General features: G+C 41.5%; 2 protein-coding genes across 2 annotated transcripts in view; both read right to left on the reverse strand.

Moving 5' to 3' along the window:
- The window catches only part of LOC147009822 (stathmin-like), a 54,741-nt gene that overhangs the window by 22,278 nt on the left and 16,231 nt on the right, over nucleotides 1-16,232 (reverse strand). The gene's annotated exons all lie outside the window — the stretch shown is intronic.
- LOC147009823 (uncharacterized) lies at nucleotides 9,154-16,095 on the reverse strand. The gene is made up of 2 exons (XM_085863340.1): nucleotides 13,898-16,095; nucleotides 9,154-13,721 (listed from the first exon to the last, which is right to left on the reverse strand). The coding sequence occupies exons 1-2, from the start codon at nucleotides 15,735-15,737 to the stop codon at nucleotides 12,550-12,552; spliced, it is 3,012 nt and encodes a 1,003-aa protein (XP_085719466.1). The 5' UTR covers nucleotides 15,738-16,095; the 3' UTR covers nucleotides 9,154-12,549.

A 16,232-nucleotide genomic window follows, 5' to 3' on the forward strand; every position in this document is an offset into this window, starting at 1 on the left:
TTCCAACAAAAAAGCATGCCAAAATTATAATTGCAGCTGATTTTGGAACTTCAGGTGGATATACCCACATAAAATCAATTTCTGTCTCAAGGAATCCAGTTATGACGAATGAATTGAGTATGTAAAAGTTAAAAGTAAAAGGGAAAGTTGCAAACTATAACTCTGTGAGCACTGTTGATGTCAAATTGAATGAATAGGATATCAGGTTCACTTGAGTGACCTCACAGAATTGGCGGCGGAGGTTTTGCACTCTACAGAGTGCTCCCCCTCAAGTTGTGTCTGTGGTAGCTTAATAATGTGTCCAAAATGTACGTCTGAAATTATGGAACTGCCCAAATGTTCAATATGCGCACCGCCTGTGACACGACACACGTCAAGTCGGTGGTCCAGCTCCTGCCAAACACGCTATAACATGTCTTGCGTAACATTCTCCAGCACCTCAGTGATTCTCTGCCTAAGTTCCTCTAGGCTTGTAGGAAGAGGGGGGATATAGACCAGTCCTTTCACATAGCCCCATAGAAAAAAAATCACAAGGTGTCAAGTCAGGTGAACGTGGTGGCCATTTCAACAGCACATTGTCATTATCACTGGCATGCCCAATCCAGCTAGCTGAGGTTTGAATCACGACCCAGGGATAAGGTTGTCTTACTGGTGTTTCACATGCAGGACGAGGCATCAATGTGTATGCCATCCATCCATGGAAGCTATGCCAGAGGACCTGGCAGCCAGCACTGGATCAATTGCTGGACATTAAGGATCCCACAGCACCCTTCCCAAAGCATAGACGAATTATCTCTGACATTCTGATCAAATTAGAAATTCCTGCCTGGAATGCAGGTATGAAGAGGCACTTGTCTTCTTGGATGTTCACTGACCCCAGGTTACACTGCTCACTACTAGTACTGCAAAGGCCAGTGGTTCTTAACTAGGGGTATCCATACCCCTTGGGGGTACGGGAACTAAATGTTGGGGCTATGGGACTCGATCTCTGAATATTTGTATATATTGTTGCGGATTTGGAAGTTTACTGCACTCAACATACAGGTTCTATAGATCGGTTATATCGGTAAGTACGTGTTGCCAGTTAGGGTCCCGTCCCTGGTCTAATGGGTAATTAAATGTTCCTGCGCTGTGGAGTTATTTTAATAGTCAGCTTTTCTTTTCGTTTATTTTTCCACCAACATCAACGCCGACCACACCGCATCGCCCTCGCCTTCACTTCGCTTCCTTCGCCTGGCTCTGGCTGACGTTATGGTGGGCGGAGTTCAAGGAGGAGCCGCGCGGTGGCCCTCGACCAATCAGCGTGCAACAAGTGAGGTGACCGTTGCCCGGCCAATCGGATCCCACGGCAGGAGGAAAGGGCTCCATATGACGTCACCACGCCCCCAGGCCAATCAAGGAGCTTGCCGCCTGTTTTGGCCAGTGAGAGAGACAAAGAGCGATGTTGCATGCCAAAACCAGCCAGTGAGAGAGGGAGGGTCGCGAGGAGCCCCCCCCCCTCTGAAGAGAGGGGTATAATTATAGGCGTGGTCTGCACGTTCGGGGTTGTTCTGGGTCTGGCACGGGTTCTGGTTCTGAGAGTTCTGGCAAGGAGTGAACATCTGGCAAGGCGGTAGAGTGCGCAAGTGTGGAGGTATATTTTGTGGAGAATATATTTGATATACTAATAACTAATGGGAATTACATGTGCATGCGCTGCGTAGTTATGTTATAGATAGGATTTTTACACTTTTGACAACGCCAACAACAACACTGCTCAAGGAATTGTCCAAGCTGTTCGTGTGCTCACGAAGCGTTTCGTTCTGGCCTGGCGCCAAATGAGATTGCGTCATTTTGCGGCCAATGGGCGACGAGCGGATCAGAGCCGGGGCACAAATGTATTACTTATTATTTTTTTTTTCAAATAATATTTCTCGGATATTGTTGTTCCATAAAAAATCATGTTATTTGAATTTCCATTACCGGTAAGCGTTTAACAGTTTTTGTGTTTTTCTTTCACAGATTTGTTGCAAAATGTCTGTCAAAAAGCAGAAGTGGAATGATTCATATGTTGGTTTTGGCTTCACCTGTATGACAGAACGAGATGAAACTGAAAGACCCCAATGCATGATTTGCAATTTGTTAATGAGCAATGGAAATTTGAAGCCATCAGGGCTGAGAGAACATCTCGAAAGCAAACACAGTAATCATGTTGGCACATCGATTGATGCTTTTAAGTAGAAAAGAGTTCGTTATGATCAGAAAGCAACTCTTTCATCATATGGGTTTGCTGCTCCTGGGAAACCTCTTCTGGAAGCCTCCTAAAAAAATTCATACATGATTGCCAAAGAAAATAAGCCCCACACGATTGGAGAGACCCCAGTGAAGCCCTGTGCACTGGAGATGGCTAAAATCGTACTGGGAGAGGATAACGTGAAGCAATTGAGTCAGGTGCCCTTGTCCAACGACACTGTACGCCAGAGAATTAAAGACACGAGTCAGGACATAACAACCCAAGTTGTCAACGAGATTGAACAGAGTCCTGCAAAAATCAGCATGCAGATCGATGAATCAACTGATGTTTCAAACCACAGTCAATTACTTGTATTTGTTTGCCATGCACATGAAAAGAACATCAAGGAACAGTTTTTATTTTGTTAACGACTCGAAACAACAAGCAAAGCAGTTGATGTATTCAAGCTGATCCAATCGTTGTTGGATCGCCATGAGTTAGGATGGGATTTGATTGGGTCTATTTGTACGGATGGAGCTCCTGCCATGATTTGCAAGAAAAAAAAAAAAAAAAAAAAAAATCAGGATTTGTTGCTATGGTCAAGGAGAAAGCTCCACATGTGCTCACCACACAGTGTTCTACATCGCCAAGCTTTGGCATCCAAAACATTGCCAAAGAAACTTAAAGAGGTGATGGGAATAGTTGTGCAAACAGTCATCTTTATTTGTGGACGTGCATTGAATCATCGGCTATTCCAAAAATTCTGTGATGAGATTGGAGCGGAACATATAGACGGCCAGGTGTTCCGATTTTTCATTTCATTACCTGAAAAAAATAAAATAAAATAAAATAAAATAAAATAAAATCGGGTGGGTGTCAAATTGGTATGATAATATGGAAAAAAAATATGAAATAATGTTCATGACTTTTCACAAGTGAGATTCTTGTACGTTAGCCTGTAATATAATGTTGAAATTTAGAATTTTATTTCCAAAATATCTGTTTAGCCTCGAACGCATGAACGTTGTCTGTTTGCGAGTAAACAATATGGCGGCCTCCAGTAGCAGCGACGACGATGAGTGTTGGAGCGAGAAACGCTGTTATATGTGCATTTATCCGGCCAAAAGATAAAGTTTAATACCTTTTACTGACAGAACATGGCCACGATATTTGCAATTTGTTCTTTCGTGGCAGAATTTAGAAGGTGATCAAGCTGAAATTGCGAGAAATTTCGTGAAGAACCACGCTGACGAATTCGGCGAACATGGCAACAGTACGGTAACAATACTAGCTATACCGCAAGATGCAGCGTTTCATCAAGTGTGTTATTCACGATTTACCGACAAACGAGTGAGCAGGGTGCAAAGCAGCATGAAAAAGAGAAGAAAATGCAGCCAATACTGGTAGGTTGCATAACTTGAATAATAAATCATGACAATGCTTCAAAACTTAGTTAGATTTTTTTGTGAGGTATATTTAACATAAAATTATTTTGTGTGTAGTCTTGAACGATTTTGAACTTGAAGGAACTGTCCAATATTTATGCAAGGAGGTATGAAACAAATACATTTTTAAAAGGAAGTCTGAGGAGGGGGGGAAGGAATCTAGTCCTGCTAACCATGACTCGAGGTGGAGACATCTTTTAACTGTACTGACATTTTCTTGATGGATCTCGAGTCCTCCATTATCAGTACATAGACATCCACTGTACATTTATTTTAAGAAGTGAGGAGTTCAAGCATCCAAAATAATACACATACCTCTTGTGTAATCATCTGAAAGATGCTGTAGATCTTCTCTACACAGTCTAGAAGCACCACAAGAGGGTGCATTTCAACATACCAAATTCAAGGGATGAAAAATTACATTGTTTTCTGAGTACAATTTTGCCAAGTCTGCCAGGCAATATTGAGGTGATCTGTCATGTTTACCTCAAACATCATGAGAGGCGAATCAGTACATGCTGTGGGATTATAATTATCCACCCGCTAAACCCTCTTCACTGTTTCCCAGCTAAAGCATTGGAGCCCAACAAACCTCCCATGTTTGGTGCTATTTCTTATTTGTGCAGCAGATATTAATACACTTCCCTGTAACTCAGCATACAGCTGAGTTACAGTTACTGGAACTAGGGGGGAATACAAAGTAAATGCCGCAACAATTATAATGTCTGTTTATTTTATTAAAGTAGGTCCTGTATTTAGAAGGTACAAATTATTTTGTGTACAGTATTTGTACGTAGCCTGACAGATGTTGAATGGACTGTCCAACATTTATGCATGGGTCTTGGGGCCGAGGTGATACAAATAAATTAAAGAAAAAAGGAAATCTGAGGGGGAACCGAACATTATTTTTGGGCGTTTACCATGTTGACTGGCAATCTGACATTTCTGTGTTAACATGTACGTACTGATATTTCTCGAGTATTACATCCATTTCATTCATTTTTTTCTAATTTATTTTGTGTAATGTTCATCTGGATTGGTAATGAGGTTCATTAGGTCAAATCCAGCAATTTATAATTGGTGTCACTGTTTTATGAATCTCTTAGCTAATACGGTTTAACAGTGAACCGTTCTTTAATTTGTAAATACCTTTTCACACAAAATTACTGGATTTGGCCTTTGGCCTTGAACTTCATCCAAAATTATTATTAGCAATCCGGATGAACATTAAAGACAAATTAAAACGTCTAACGAAAAATAATTCTGCACCAAATAATACACTTGGGGAGAAATTTTAAAATTGAATACCGGTATATGAAAGTGCAAGTTAGTGCAGTTCTCATTTTTCCTTGGAATTTTGAAAGTTCCCTTGTTTGCTTAGTTTCATGTAGCCTAGCATAACCCACGCTCTGCGCGACATGTTGGGGTGGGTGTGTTTGAGAAAGGAACTGATGCAGAGTATCAGTAGTAATTTTACTTTTATGCAGTAAGTGGAATACGATTTAACTGTTTCAGAACCATTTTATTTACTTTTTTTTGTACCATGCACCTCATATGGTCTTTGAGATAATGTAAGCCGAATATCACGTTACTCGAGCGCAGAACAAAGTCGAAGATAGCGCGACGCGAAACTACAAACTCGGAAATAATATATAAGATGTCAATATACTTCACAATTTGATAAAATTGCACTGTATTTCTAAATAAACAAGGACAAATGTGTCCAAGAGCAGCGTCCTAAAGGTTTTGTCGGCTAAAAAAAAAAAAAATATTTTTTTTTTTTTAAAAACAACTTCCGATATTTCGTCACGTGCCTTAAGTAAACCAATAGCGAAACGCGTCATAATGTATTTACGTACAGTCATGCGCCACTTAACGACGGGGTTACGTTCTGAGAAACGCGTCGTTAAGCGACGTCGTCATTGTGCGAACATCATTTTTTTTTTCATTTTCGTACATCGTACTTACACAAACCTAGACACCTTGGCTATATGGTGTAGCCTATTGGTCCTCGGATACAAACCTGTACAGCATGTTACTGTACTGAATACTGTCGGCAATTGTAACACGCATTCAAGAGACAGAAGACACGTTAGATTTACCTTTGTGCAGTTCATGACAGCCATCAGTGTTGTTAGCAGCAGCTTACAACCTCCTCTCATATCGATTATAGAAAGGTGAATAAATAGCGTTTGGATTTTATAAATACGTAATCATTGCATCGATGTTATAATTTACAAACGAATAAACGAGCTCCTGTCAATTGTGATATATTTTCGGAACAGTGCGATTGTTTTAACATGAAAAGCTTCCCAAAAATATATTTGTTTTAATTTCGACTGTAACAACAACGATTTATTCGTGGAATTCTTCAATTCAAAGGCAATTTACTTGCGAGAAGGTAAACGTGCAAACATTGGCTCAGTTTGAAAGCCGATTTCCTTGAATCCCGATTTAGCACGACCCTGTTTTTTCACGATGACATTTTATGGACCTCAACGATCCCATTATAACGGGGTCACACTGTTGTTGTTTATTATCATTATGAGGTATTATGTTCTGTAGAGTGTACATAATTGTATGTGCTATTTTTATATGAGGCTACATTACTCGGCGATAGGAATTTTTCAGCTACATATTTTTTTCCATTTTTTTTTTTTTTTTTTTCAGAGCTGGCAGACCCGTCGTATATGCGATCCGTCATTGCCCGGAACGTCGTTAAGCGGCGCATGACTGTATTTACGATATATCGTGTATTTACTAAATAAATGTATTTACGAAATTACAATACGATAAATGGAATAATCTTAAAATAGTAACGTGAACTTTTCGAAACTTTAAAGCAAATGTCCGAATATATTTAAAAGTTCATGATAGACGCTCTCAAAAGGCACCGTCTATGTGAGGATGTGTACATGTGCTCAGTATTTAAGGAGATCCGGATCTTGTATATACAAGAGCCGAGTCATAGAGATTAAGGTTTTGTCTTCACAAGAAGAAGAAGAACAAGAACAAGAAGAAGAAGAACGCCGAGCTCTCTATGAGCAGCGTTCGCTACGCGAGACGTTGCTAAAAATGGGCATCATAAACTCACAATAATTTAATTGTTTTCTTTTATGTGTCTTTATTTTAGCTTCAACATGCAACGACATCAACGTCGACATTGACAAGATGCATGAAGGCCCACAACCAGTCAAGAAACGTGCTCTACGCTCGAGCTTAGGCAAGCCCAAATGTTCAGCCAGGTCCCAATATATGCATCCTTTGTCAGAAAGAGAGAACAATCAATACAGGCAAAAGGGGACGAAGAAAAGAGCCTCTAACTAGGTGCTCAACAATTGAGGCACCAAGACTGCAGCAAGCTGCTAAAGACAACAACAACACAAACTGCTGCTTCAAATTCAAGACCGCGAATGTGTTGCGATAGAGGTAAAATACCATGGTCGCTGCTACAAGGAGTATACCCGGTATTTAGGCAAGCCAGCAACAACACCTAATGCAGAGCAACAAGAAGACTCTAACTACTCGGAAGCATACACATTATTTTGTGCAACAGTCAAGGATCTTATAATAGCCAACAAGGAAATCTACAGACTGAAACGACTTAATGACATGTTCATGAAACAAATCAAAGCAACACACGGAATAGAATCAATCTACAAAAGTGGCTTTCTCAAGACAAGACTGATGAAAACATTTCCACAACTATGCTTTCTAACCCCGTATATGCGCTGCCAATGAGATCTTGTGTATGTTAACGACATCTCCACTGAAGTGCTGGTTGTAGAAAAGAAAGTGTTGCAAGAAACCATGCACTTGCCTACAGAATAACATTCCGTGCACAGATTTGTGCAAGTGCGACAGGAACGACTGCTCAAACATAACTGGCCATGTTGACTTTGATGATAAGAATGATGATAAAGACTCCAGATCTGAAGCTGAGGAAGACTGATGCTGAAGAGGATGAAATAACTACACTATTTGTATGATGTTTTGAACAAGGTTCAAGATGACCAAGCTGAAGAAACAAATTGTGGCTATCTCGAGTCTTTAAAATCAACATTTTTACTACTTTTTGGGGGTCTGAATTAATAAATATTGCTGCCAAGACCAATGTGAACATGACATCATATAGTTTGTGTTGTTTTTTACTGTGTAAATGGGTTTTTCAAATGTAACATACACCTGGTGTATACTGGTGTTTTGGGGGCAGCGGTTCTCGGTAACGTACCACGATATCGCTTGTGAAAAAATAGTATGTTTTGGGGGTCATAAGGCTTCATCCCACACCCTTCTTGCCCAATCCCTAGGTTCAGGTCATGCAATCAAAAAAAACAAATAGATATCCACCCCATGGCCCACGGTCTAATAATGTATTATTGTACCACACAGAGGTACGTTGGCTGAGTCGTGGCCGTGTTTTCAAACGTGTAGTGGAAATTCGGGATGAAATTTTCGAATTCCTCAAGCATCAACAATCCCCCCTTGCAAATCATTTTGAAGATGAACATTTTATTGTTAGCCTGGGATATTTGGCTGATATTTTTTAGTCTCCTCAATGAATTGAACATGTCCATGCAAGGAAGGGATGTGGACATTATTCAAGCCAGGGGAAAAGTTGTCGCATTTACAAGGAAATTACCTATTTGGAGTCGCCGTGTTGAAAGCGGAAACCTGGCAAACTTTCCAATCCTTGACAATATTCTTATTGGAGATGGTAAGTAGGGGGAGCCAAGCCATCAAAATTAGAAAAAAATTGCCCGGTCTGCTATAAAATTTTAGTGTTGATTTTCAGAAAGAGACACCCTTTGAGTATATGAAAACCAATGTTGGCAATGATGAAACTCTTGCGCGACAACACAATCAGCACTTTTGCGAGCCCCCTCTGATAACAAAATGTTGGCAAAAGCGAAGATGTAGGATGGGGGTAGGGGAAATTCATATTGTCCTAAAATCATAACCACAAAACCTATATACACATATGACCCCTCATATTAAAGAGGAGTTCATTACCTATATCACAATTGGTGTATATATAACCTACCTACAATTGACAAGGTTATATGTCAAACAACAAAAGATTTATGCAACTCAGAAATGCTTGACTATCAACGGGGTAAGGAACAAGAACATACTTTTACATGCCATGGTTTTAAGGAAGATAAACCTAGAAATGAATTAACACTATTTTGTTAATGATTATACACATCTCTGCTCTATTTACATTTACTTTGATTTTGTTTTGTATCCATTGAAGAGTTAAAGGGTGACCTGCATAACAAATAATGAGGATATGCATAAAACAGTTTTGAGAATCACAAAGTTTATCTAGATTAGGCAAGTATAAAATGTTTATTTGCCTATCAGTTTATGATTTTAGTCATATTAGCATAGTGAACATTATATTATGTATATATGGCTCCTATAATTTAAATTGCAGGTGTATTTAATTAATGCAGTAACTATAGTTATCCATATCTATCTCATCACACAATAGGAAAAAATACTGATATACATGTACAGTGTTATAAGTAATACACCAAACACATAATTTATTACAATGTATGATGCCAACTGTTCTTAAATGTTCACATATTGTGACATTAAACATCCACTTCAGAGGAAGAGTCACTCTCTGAAACAACTCTACTACATGAACCTCTCTGACCAAGGCACATGCATGTCACACAGCAAGGCACAGCAGCCTTTTTCCACCAACATAGTTTCATACATTTGGATGATTTGCACATGCAAGACACAATTTTGTCTATGTTTGGCTTGGCTGGCTTAGACATGAGAATTGGGACCAGTTTTCCATTGATAAGGGTTCTGCCAAATGTTGTGGCTGGGGGAAGTGAGTGCTCGGTCACTGAGATGTGCACGTCTATACAGAAGCAATTGATACAATGCTCTTAAAACATGGAAGTAAAATGCATCTTCTGTTGCTGGCAGTGACCTAAGGTCTAATTTTGAAGAGACAAACATATTGTTACGGTTGTGGAAATTCACAGAACACCATTCAGGTTTCCCAGAGATCAGTTATGTCGATAAGTGTGTGTTCAGATTAGATTTCCCCACCGAGGTCTCAAGGAATTTATTTGTGTAACCGGGCTGTGATCTTTGAGTCAGCCGTTATTCTTTTGCTATCGTTATTTTGGAGCAACCACCTTTCAACAACCACGCCATCCCCACCACAGCGACAACCACAACCACTATCTCAACAACCATGCCATCCCCACCACAGTGCCAACCACAACCACTATCTCAACAACCACGCCATCCCCACCACAAAGCAACCACAACATCACCTCACCTTCATCTCCACAAACGCCGCCATCTCATCGCCAGCCACGGAAAATCCTACCAACGAACAAAATCTCTGCCACCAGACGCGGGGACTCCCTAGTTTGGGCGAGGGCCGATGATCTCTGCAACATCCGCGTGGGAAGGATGATCTCTGCAACGTCCGCTTTCTTCGCATGACTTGCGATCGGATCAAAAGATCAAAAGGGGCGGAGCCAGCGAGGAGTGAAGAGTGAGAGGTCAAATATCTGACCTCACCCACGGACCCCATAAAAAGGCGCGCTGGAACGCCAGGCGAGTCAGTTGAGGTTTTGCCTGCGGTCGGTCGGGGGAGCTGGTGGAGGTCTGGGTTCACCGTGGAGTTCAGTCGGAGAGAGCCGAGGAGACTGGAGCTTGAAGCCAAGGAGCGAGTCCAGCGAAGGGCAGTCAGAGCTCGGAGCGCAGCCAGCCTGCTGTGCCATGCAGAACTGCCGGTTCGTTTGGAGAAAGCAGGAGAGAGGTCGCAAACGCTGAGGAACGGATGGGCTCTTAAAAGAGCATCAACTCTCGAAAGAGCAAAGGCCCGTTCGTTCCTCTGAGGCGGCGTCGGCTAGGCCGAGCCACCAGGCCGCACGGCGGGGCCTGGACGAACCGAGCTGCCGTGTTTCCGGCGAAACGTTGAGGGTCGCTCAGCGAGTCACCACGAGGGTGACAGGTAACCAGCCCAGCCTCTCGGAGCTCTTGCGGTCTCCACAGCTCCGTGAACTATAAAGGCCCACGAGGTCCAGTTCTTGCCCTTTCCTTTCCTGGGGTTTTTCTTTGTAAGAATGTCATGGCGCCATGTCCTTAAGTAGAATTGTCATAAGTGTACATTATAAATAGAATGGTTGTAGTTCTTCGTCTTCCTTTATTCCTGCATGATTGCATACGCGTTTGATTGCATACGTGCATGATTGTATACGTGTTTGATTGCATACGTGTGTAACGAATAAATGTCAGTGTGAATGTTTACCTGCTCGTTGCGTCCCCTTCCCTCGATTGAACTGCCATAGTTAAGTTTGGAATATTAGCTGGCTTTTTAATAGCCGATAATAGAATCGGGTCCGACGGGCTTGGCGATAATCCGCTCGGCAATTGCAAACGGAGCGAGCTGCTTAGCGGCTCGTTTCCAAGCAGGTCCCGCCAAGGTGTAAATCCCGGCATATCTGTCTGCGCGCATAAATCGACAATTCGGCGATCGGACCCTGTCGCGCGCGGACAGAATAGTTGGCCGATTTTCGGTGTGTTTAAAGACACACCAGAGGCTGGATTTCGGCGTTGATCCGAAAGCTGCGACTAGGTTTGCCACGTCCGGTGGGCGTGTGTCCGCGATTAGCTAAAAGCGGTCACTCGCACGACGACGGGCGGAAAACTACCACAATATGCTGCCTGAGGGTATCCAAACAGCTGAACCCTGTTTGGCCATACAGAGCAGTCCAGTATACTCTGGCCTCAATGACACATTCTGTTGCTGCCATTTCACTATCTCTCCCAAAATCAACAAGGTGGGGAAGACTTCCTATCAGTCCCAGAGAAATCTGTGCTGCTCTTCTTTTCCCCCTCTGAATGGGTAGCTCACTGTGTCACATCCACTCAACACATATGTGCACAGAAGTGTAGCTGTGACACCAAGAGGATCTTTCTGGTACTTCTTGCTCAACACTTCTACCAGCTCATGAATAGGTAGGTATTGATTATGCCGTTGTATCCAGAGTTCTTGCAATGTGTTAAAGCAGCAGAAGTGATATATACAGAGCATAATTATGTCTGTATCTGTTGCATGCACAACAGCTCGATGGCGATTAAGATATTCCACACGATACGCAAGATGAGAAATAATCCTTGTCTGCCTTTTCATGTTCTTCAGAAGGTAAGTCCAGAACTGAACTTGATGCTGATGTGGTGGAAAGAGTGTGACCTTTGTTTTCCATCATACCACCAAGAATGATGGTCACTCCATCCGGAATAGCTTCAGGACTCTCACAAAGGGAAGTGCCAATGAAGTTCTGAAGATTTGCTTTATTTCTTGGATTCTTCATGAGTAAATTCCAGTCAGGAATTTCTAGACTCTTGAATGGGGAGAATTATTTTGCCTGGTCTGTCTGGTTTCTCCGCTGCCGCTCATCACCCTTCAAAGTATGGCTATCATCAAAATCATACCGATCACCAATGATGTTGACAGTTGCAGATTTCAGGTTTCAACTGCAGAAGCTTGTGAAAATACAGCTGGTGAAGTTCACCAAATGTTTTTGCACCCATTTTTTGGTATTTATTTACAAAGGCCATTGTGTCTACCAGATAAACTGTGGATAAGTTACTCTGAGGAAATGATGGCAGCTGTAAAACAAGATCCTGCTCAGCTACAGCAATTAGTACTGCCAGGAAATCAGACTTGTTGCCTTTGCGCATTACAAACCCCTGTGCGAAGCGTGGATCAACCTCAAACAGGGATGATGGATAGTCTGCCCACTCATGGGAAAATGCAATCTGTCTTGTGACTGGGTTGGCATCTCAATAGAAACATAGCACACTGGTAACTGCAGTCTCATCTTGATAGATCCTGATTAAACTCTATTTCCTTGATGGTTTTGTTTTCTTCTGTGAGGAGAAAGTTACCAGCTTCAGTGGTTCAATCTTATGAGAGCCCACCTGTTCTGCTTTCATAATGGCTTCCATGCCCTTAGCTTGAGCATGGATCAAGTCTTTTGAAGCAGCCTTCTCACCAGTTGCTATATTGAGCAGATCCACTTTGTTGTTACACTGGAATGGGTTTATCATCTGCTGGCATATCACTTTCTTGATCTCCTCAACATGCATATGTTCTTCTGTTGCCTGCTTATGTGTTTCTCTATGATGAGTAGATTCCTGTTGGCTCAGATTAGCCATTGACTTTATTTTCTCTGATACAGCTATGAGAAATGGTACTGTCTTCACATATTTATCTCGAGCAGCTGGTGCCAGAGATATGCCTTTGAACAGAGATGTCTTCCCTTCATTGTTGTATGTCTGCTCCAGTGCCATGTCACTCCAAACACCATTGAATTTTCCTTTGGAACAGTGAACTGTGAAGTACCCTTTCATAAAGTTGTCATGGACGTCTGGGTGAGTATCAGGTAAATCCCTCATATCTTTGAGATATAGTGGCACACAACTCATGTACCTTGTGTGTTTGGCAGAAACCATGAATGGCAGCATATTCTGCACCTCCTGGATATGCTCTAGCCAAAGACCAGCTCTCTCTGCATGTATGTAACGTTTTAGGATTTGAACCATTTTAATGTACATAAGCCAGTACTCTGCAGTTACTCCCAATGTTTCTAAGAAGTTGCCCCAGGCTTGTGATATCAGAGGAAGATCTGCTTTTACAAGGGCCATGCACTGTCTGGCAAGTTCTGTTTTTTTCTCTTCCACAGCATGAAGCAACTGGTTCATATGATCACACAGTTCTGCAATACTGTCAATCTGATCTGCCCGTTCCAGCCAGTCTTCAAATGCATGCCACAGTAGCCCAGTCATTGCTTCACTCATTAGTGAGTGGCACCGTACCATTTTGTAGTAGTCCTTTCCGGCAATAATTTTATTTGCTGTGCCTCTTTTGCACACTCCACTTTCCACGAGTATATCTTCAATTCCAGAGTCCTTCATGAGAAAGCCAATGCATCCCATGAAGTTTTCTGCAATGTGGAATCCACCAAGTCGGACAACCAAAAATTTGTACTTATCAGGGTTTTTACTGGTAATACCTGAAAGAAAAAATACATAATTACAATAAAGGTTTTCAAAATGCTATACAACAATTTGATTATAATGTCTGACATTTTTAAAATTTCCCAAAGAGAATTGCATTGTTTAGATCCAACAGTGTATACTATCTCAAGAGTCTAATGCCTATCATGGGATGAGCAGCCAAAAGAGTTACCTTTGACAATATCATAGATGGCTTGATCAACTGTTACAATGGATGTCTGTTGCTGCATCTTGTTGGTTAGAGAGATGCAGTAGTCAAGAGAAGCTTGAACAACACTAGGATCTGTTGGGGACTGTGGATACAATGGGCCATATCTGATGACAGCTTGAACATGTTTTTCTTCGCAAAGGAGTTCATAGAACCCATTCCATGTTAATGCAGCCTTTGTTGCAGCTGCAGCATCTTCATCATTTCGGGTGGCCAACAGCCGTAGCAATGACCATATGAAGTAGTCATCTTTGAACACAGGTATAGTTGGTTCTTCATTACCTAGTTGTATACCATGAAGTGACCTTGCTTCTTGTCTGTCTTTGAGACAAACATAAGTTTCAGGCACATGAAATGATTCTGGCTGTGGTACAGCCCTATGCCTGTCCTTAGTCAAAGAAATTGAGCCCCCAGACGTTACAGGTTCATGCCTTGTTGAATGTTGGTATATATTGTGGCTTGTGGCATGCAGCGTTGAACCGTCTTTGGTATGTTCCTGGAAGTCAAGATTGTCAAAGGCACACTGAGTGAATTTTCCTGGTACAAGCCCCAAGGGAATAAATATACCAGTTTCTGATGTTTGAATGTCAATTTCCTTGGCCTTGGTTGTGATATACCTCTGGGCATCATCATAGCTGATTGTGTGACCAAATTTGTTCATAATTCTAACCAGAGTTTTACTTCTAGTTTGTTTCAAAATATGCAGTGCAAGTCCAACTTGTTTTGGCATTGGTATGCCAGTAACATGAACCATGATGTCTTGTGCCACATTCAACACCTGTTCATTTTGTGTTTTTGTTAATGGTACTCTATCATTTTTGCCAATGGTTTCATCTGTGTTAGTCATAAGCCATGCAAGATGGTTGTACAGGTCATCTGGAATGTTTCTGGATGCTGCCTCATAGGATATCAATAGCTCTGTTGAGTCTCTATTTTCTTGACTACTCAAATCTCCAACTATATTCGACTCTGTTGGAGATGCCTCACTTGATTTTCTCTTCATTAATTGTCTCTGTGTCTTGGCTTTCTCCTTCATTTCTACATGTAAATGTTTTGCCAATGCATGTAAATTACTCTGTGTCTTCACTTTGGTTATTAGTGGTGTCTCTTCATCACTGCTGCCAGACTCTGTTTGCAAATCATTGTCTCCGGCTTCCTCCTGCAGTTTCATTGCAAGAGCACACATTTCTCCTACTGTTATGTCTGCTGAGCAAACTAAACTGGCCTTTCCCTTCTGTGGAATAATCTGGATTGTTGGTCCATAATGATCCAATAGTCGTTTGGAGAGCCTATCAGTCCGGTACTGCATAGCATTTACAACACCTTGTACTCTCAACAGATTACGATACTTGTCACGTAGTTGAGTGATATAAAATGCTGACCTGTCCTTTATCAATCTATCTGTAATTTCTGAGAGGAGCTGTCTAAATGCTAAATCATATTCATCAGTTTTTGAACTTGAACAAGAAGGAATCGATGGCCTTCTATTCATGAATTTGTCCAAGCATGATTTGTGATATCGGAAATCTGCAGCAATCATGTCAATTGGTTCATTTCCCATTCCTTGAATCTTCAAGAGCATTGCTTGGTCTTGTAAAGTAACAGCTTTCCAGTAGATAGCTCTTTGCCGCTGTTCTGTGGCAATAAGAATAAGTTTCCTTTCACCCTTTGAATCACGTTCTTTTTTGCAAATGAAGCAATGCGACTTCAGGCAAACTGGTGAAGATCTGTTGGGTTTTACTGATGTGTTTGTGTTCTGGATTTCTGGGTCATTGTTACGTTTGACTCGTTTCGTCTCCAGCATTTCCAGGTCCCTCTTGTGTGTGTATCTGCTCCTGCATGACCTGTGACACTTTGGTGCTCTCTCCAAAAATGCATCTATATCTTGAATACTGTGTTGCAGTCTATCATAAACATCATCATGACGTAACTGCAAGGCATTCACAAAAGAATCTATACCTCTTTTGGTAATAGTCCGGGAGCCAACCGGTCAAAATTAAAAAAAAAATTGCCCGGTCTGCTATAAAATTTTTGTGTTGATTTTCATAAAGAGACACCCTTTGAGTATATGAAAACCAATGTTGGCAATGGTGAAACTCTTGCGCAACAACACAGTCAACACTTTTGCGAGCCCCCTCTGATAACAAAATGTTGGCAAAAGCGAAGATGTAGGATGGAGGTAGGGGTAATTCATATTGTCCTAAAATCATAACCACTAAACCTATATACACAAATGACCCCTCATATTAAAGAGGAGTTCATTTCCTATATCACAATTGGTGTAGATTTAACCTACCTT

This window comes from Eptatretus burgeri, chromosome 17 (assembly GCF_056783735.1).
Source record: "Eptatretus burgeri isolate ZD-2024b chromosome 17, Ebu_testis_v1, whole genome shotgun sequence".
NCBI lineage: Eukaryota > Metazoa > Chordata > Myxini > Myxiniformes > Myxinidae > Eptatretus > Eptatretus burgeri.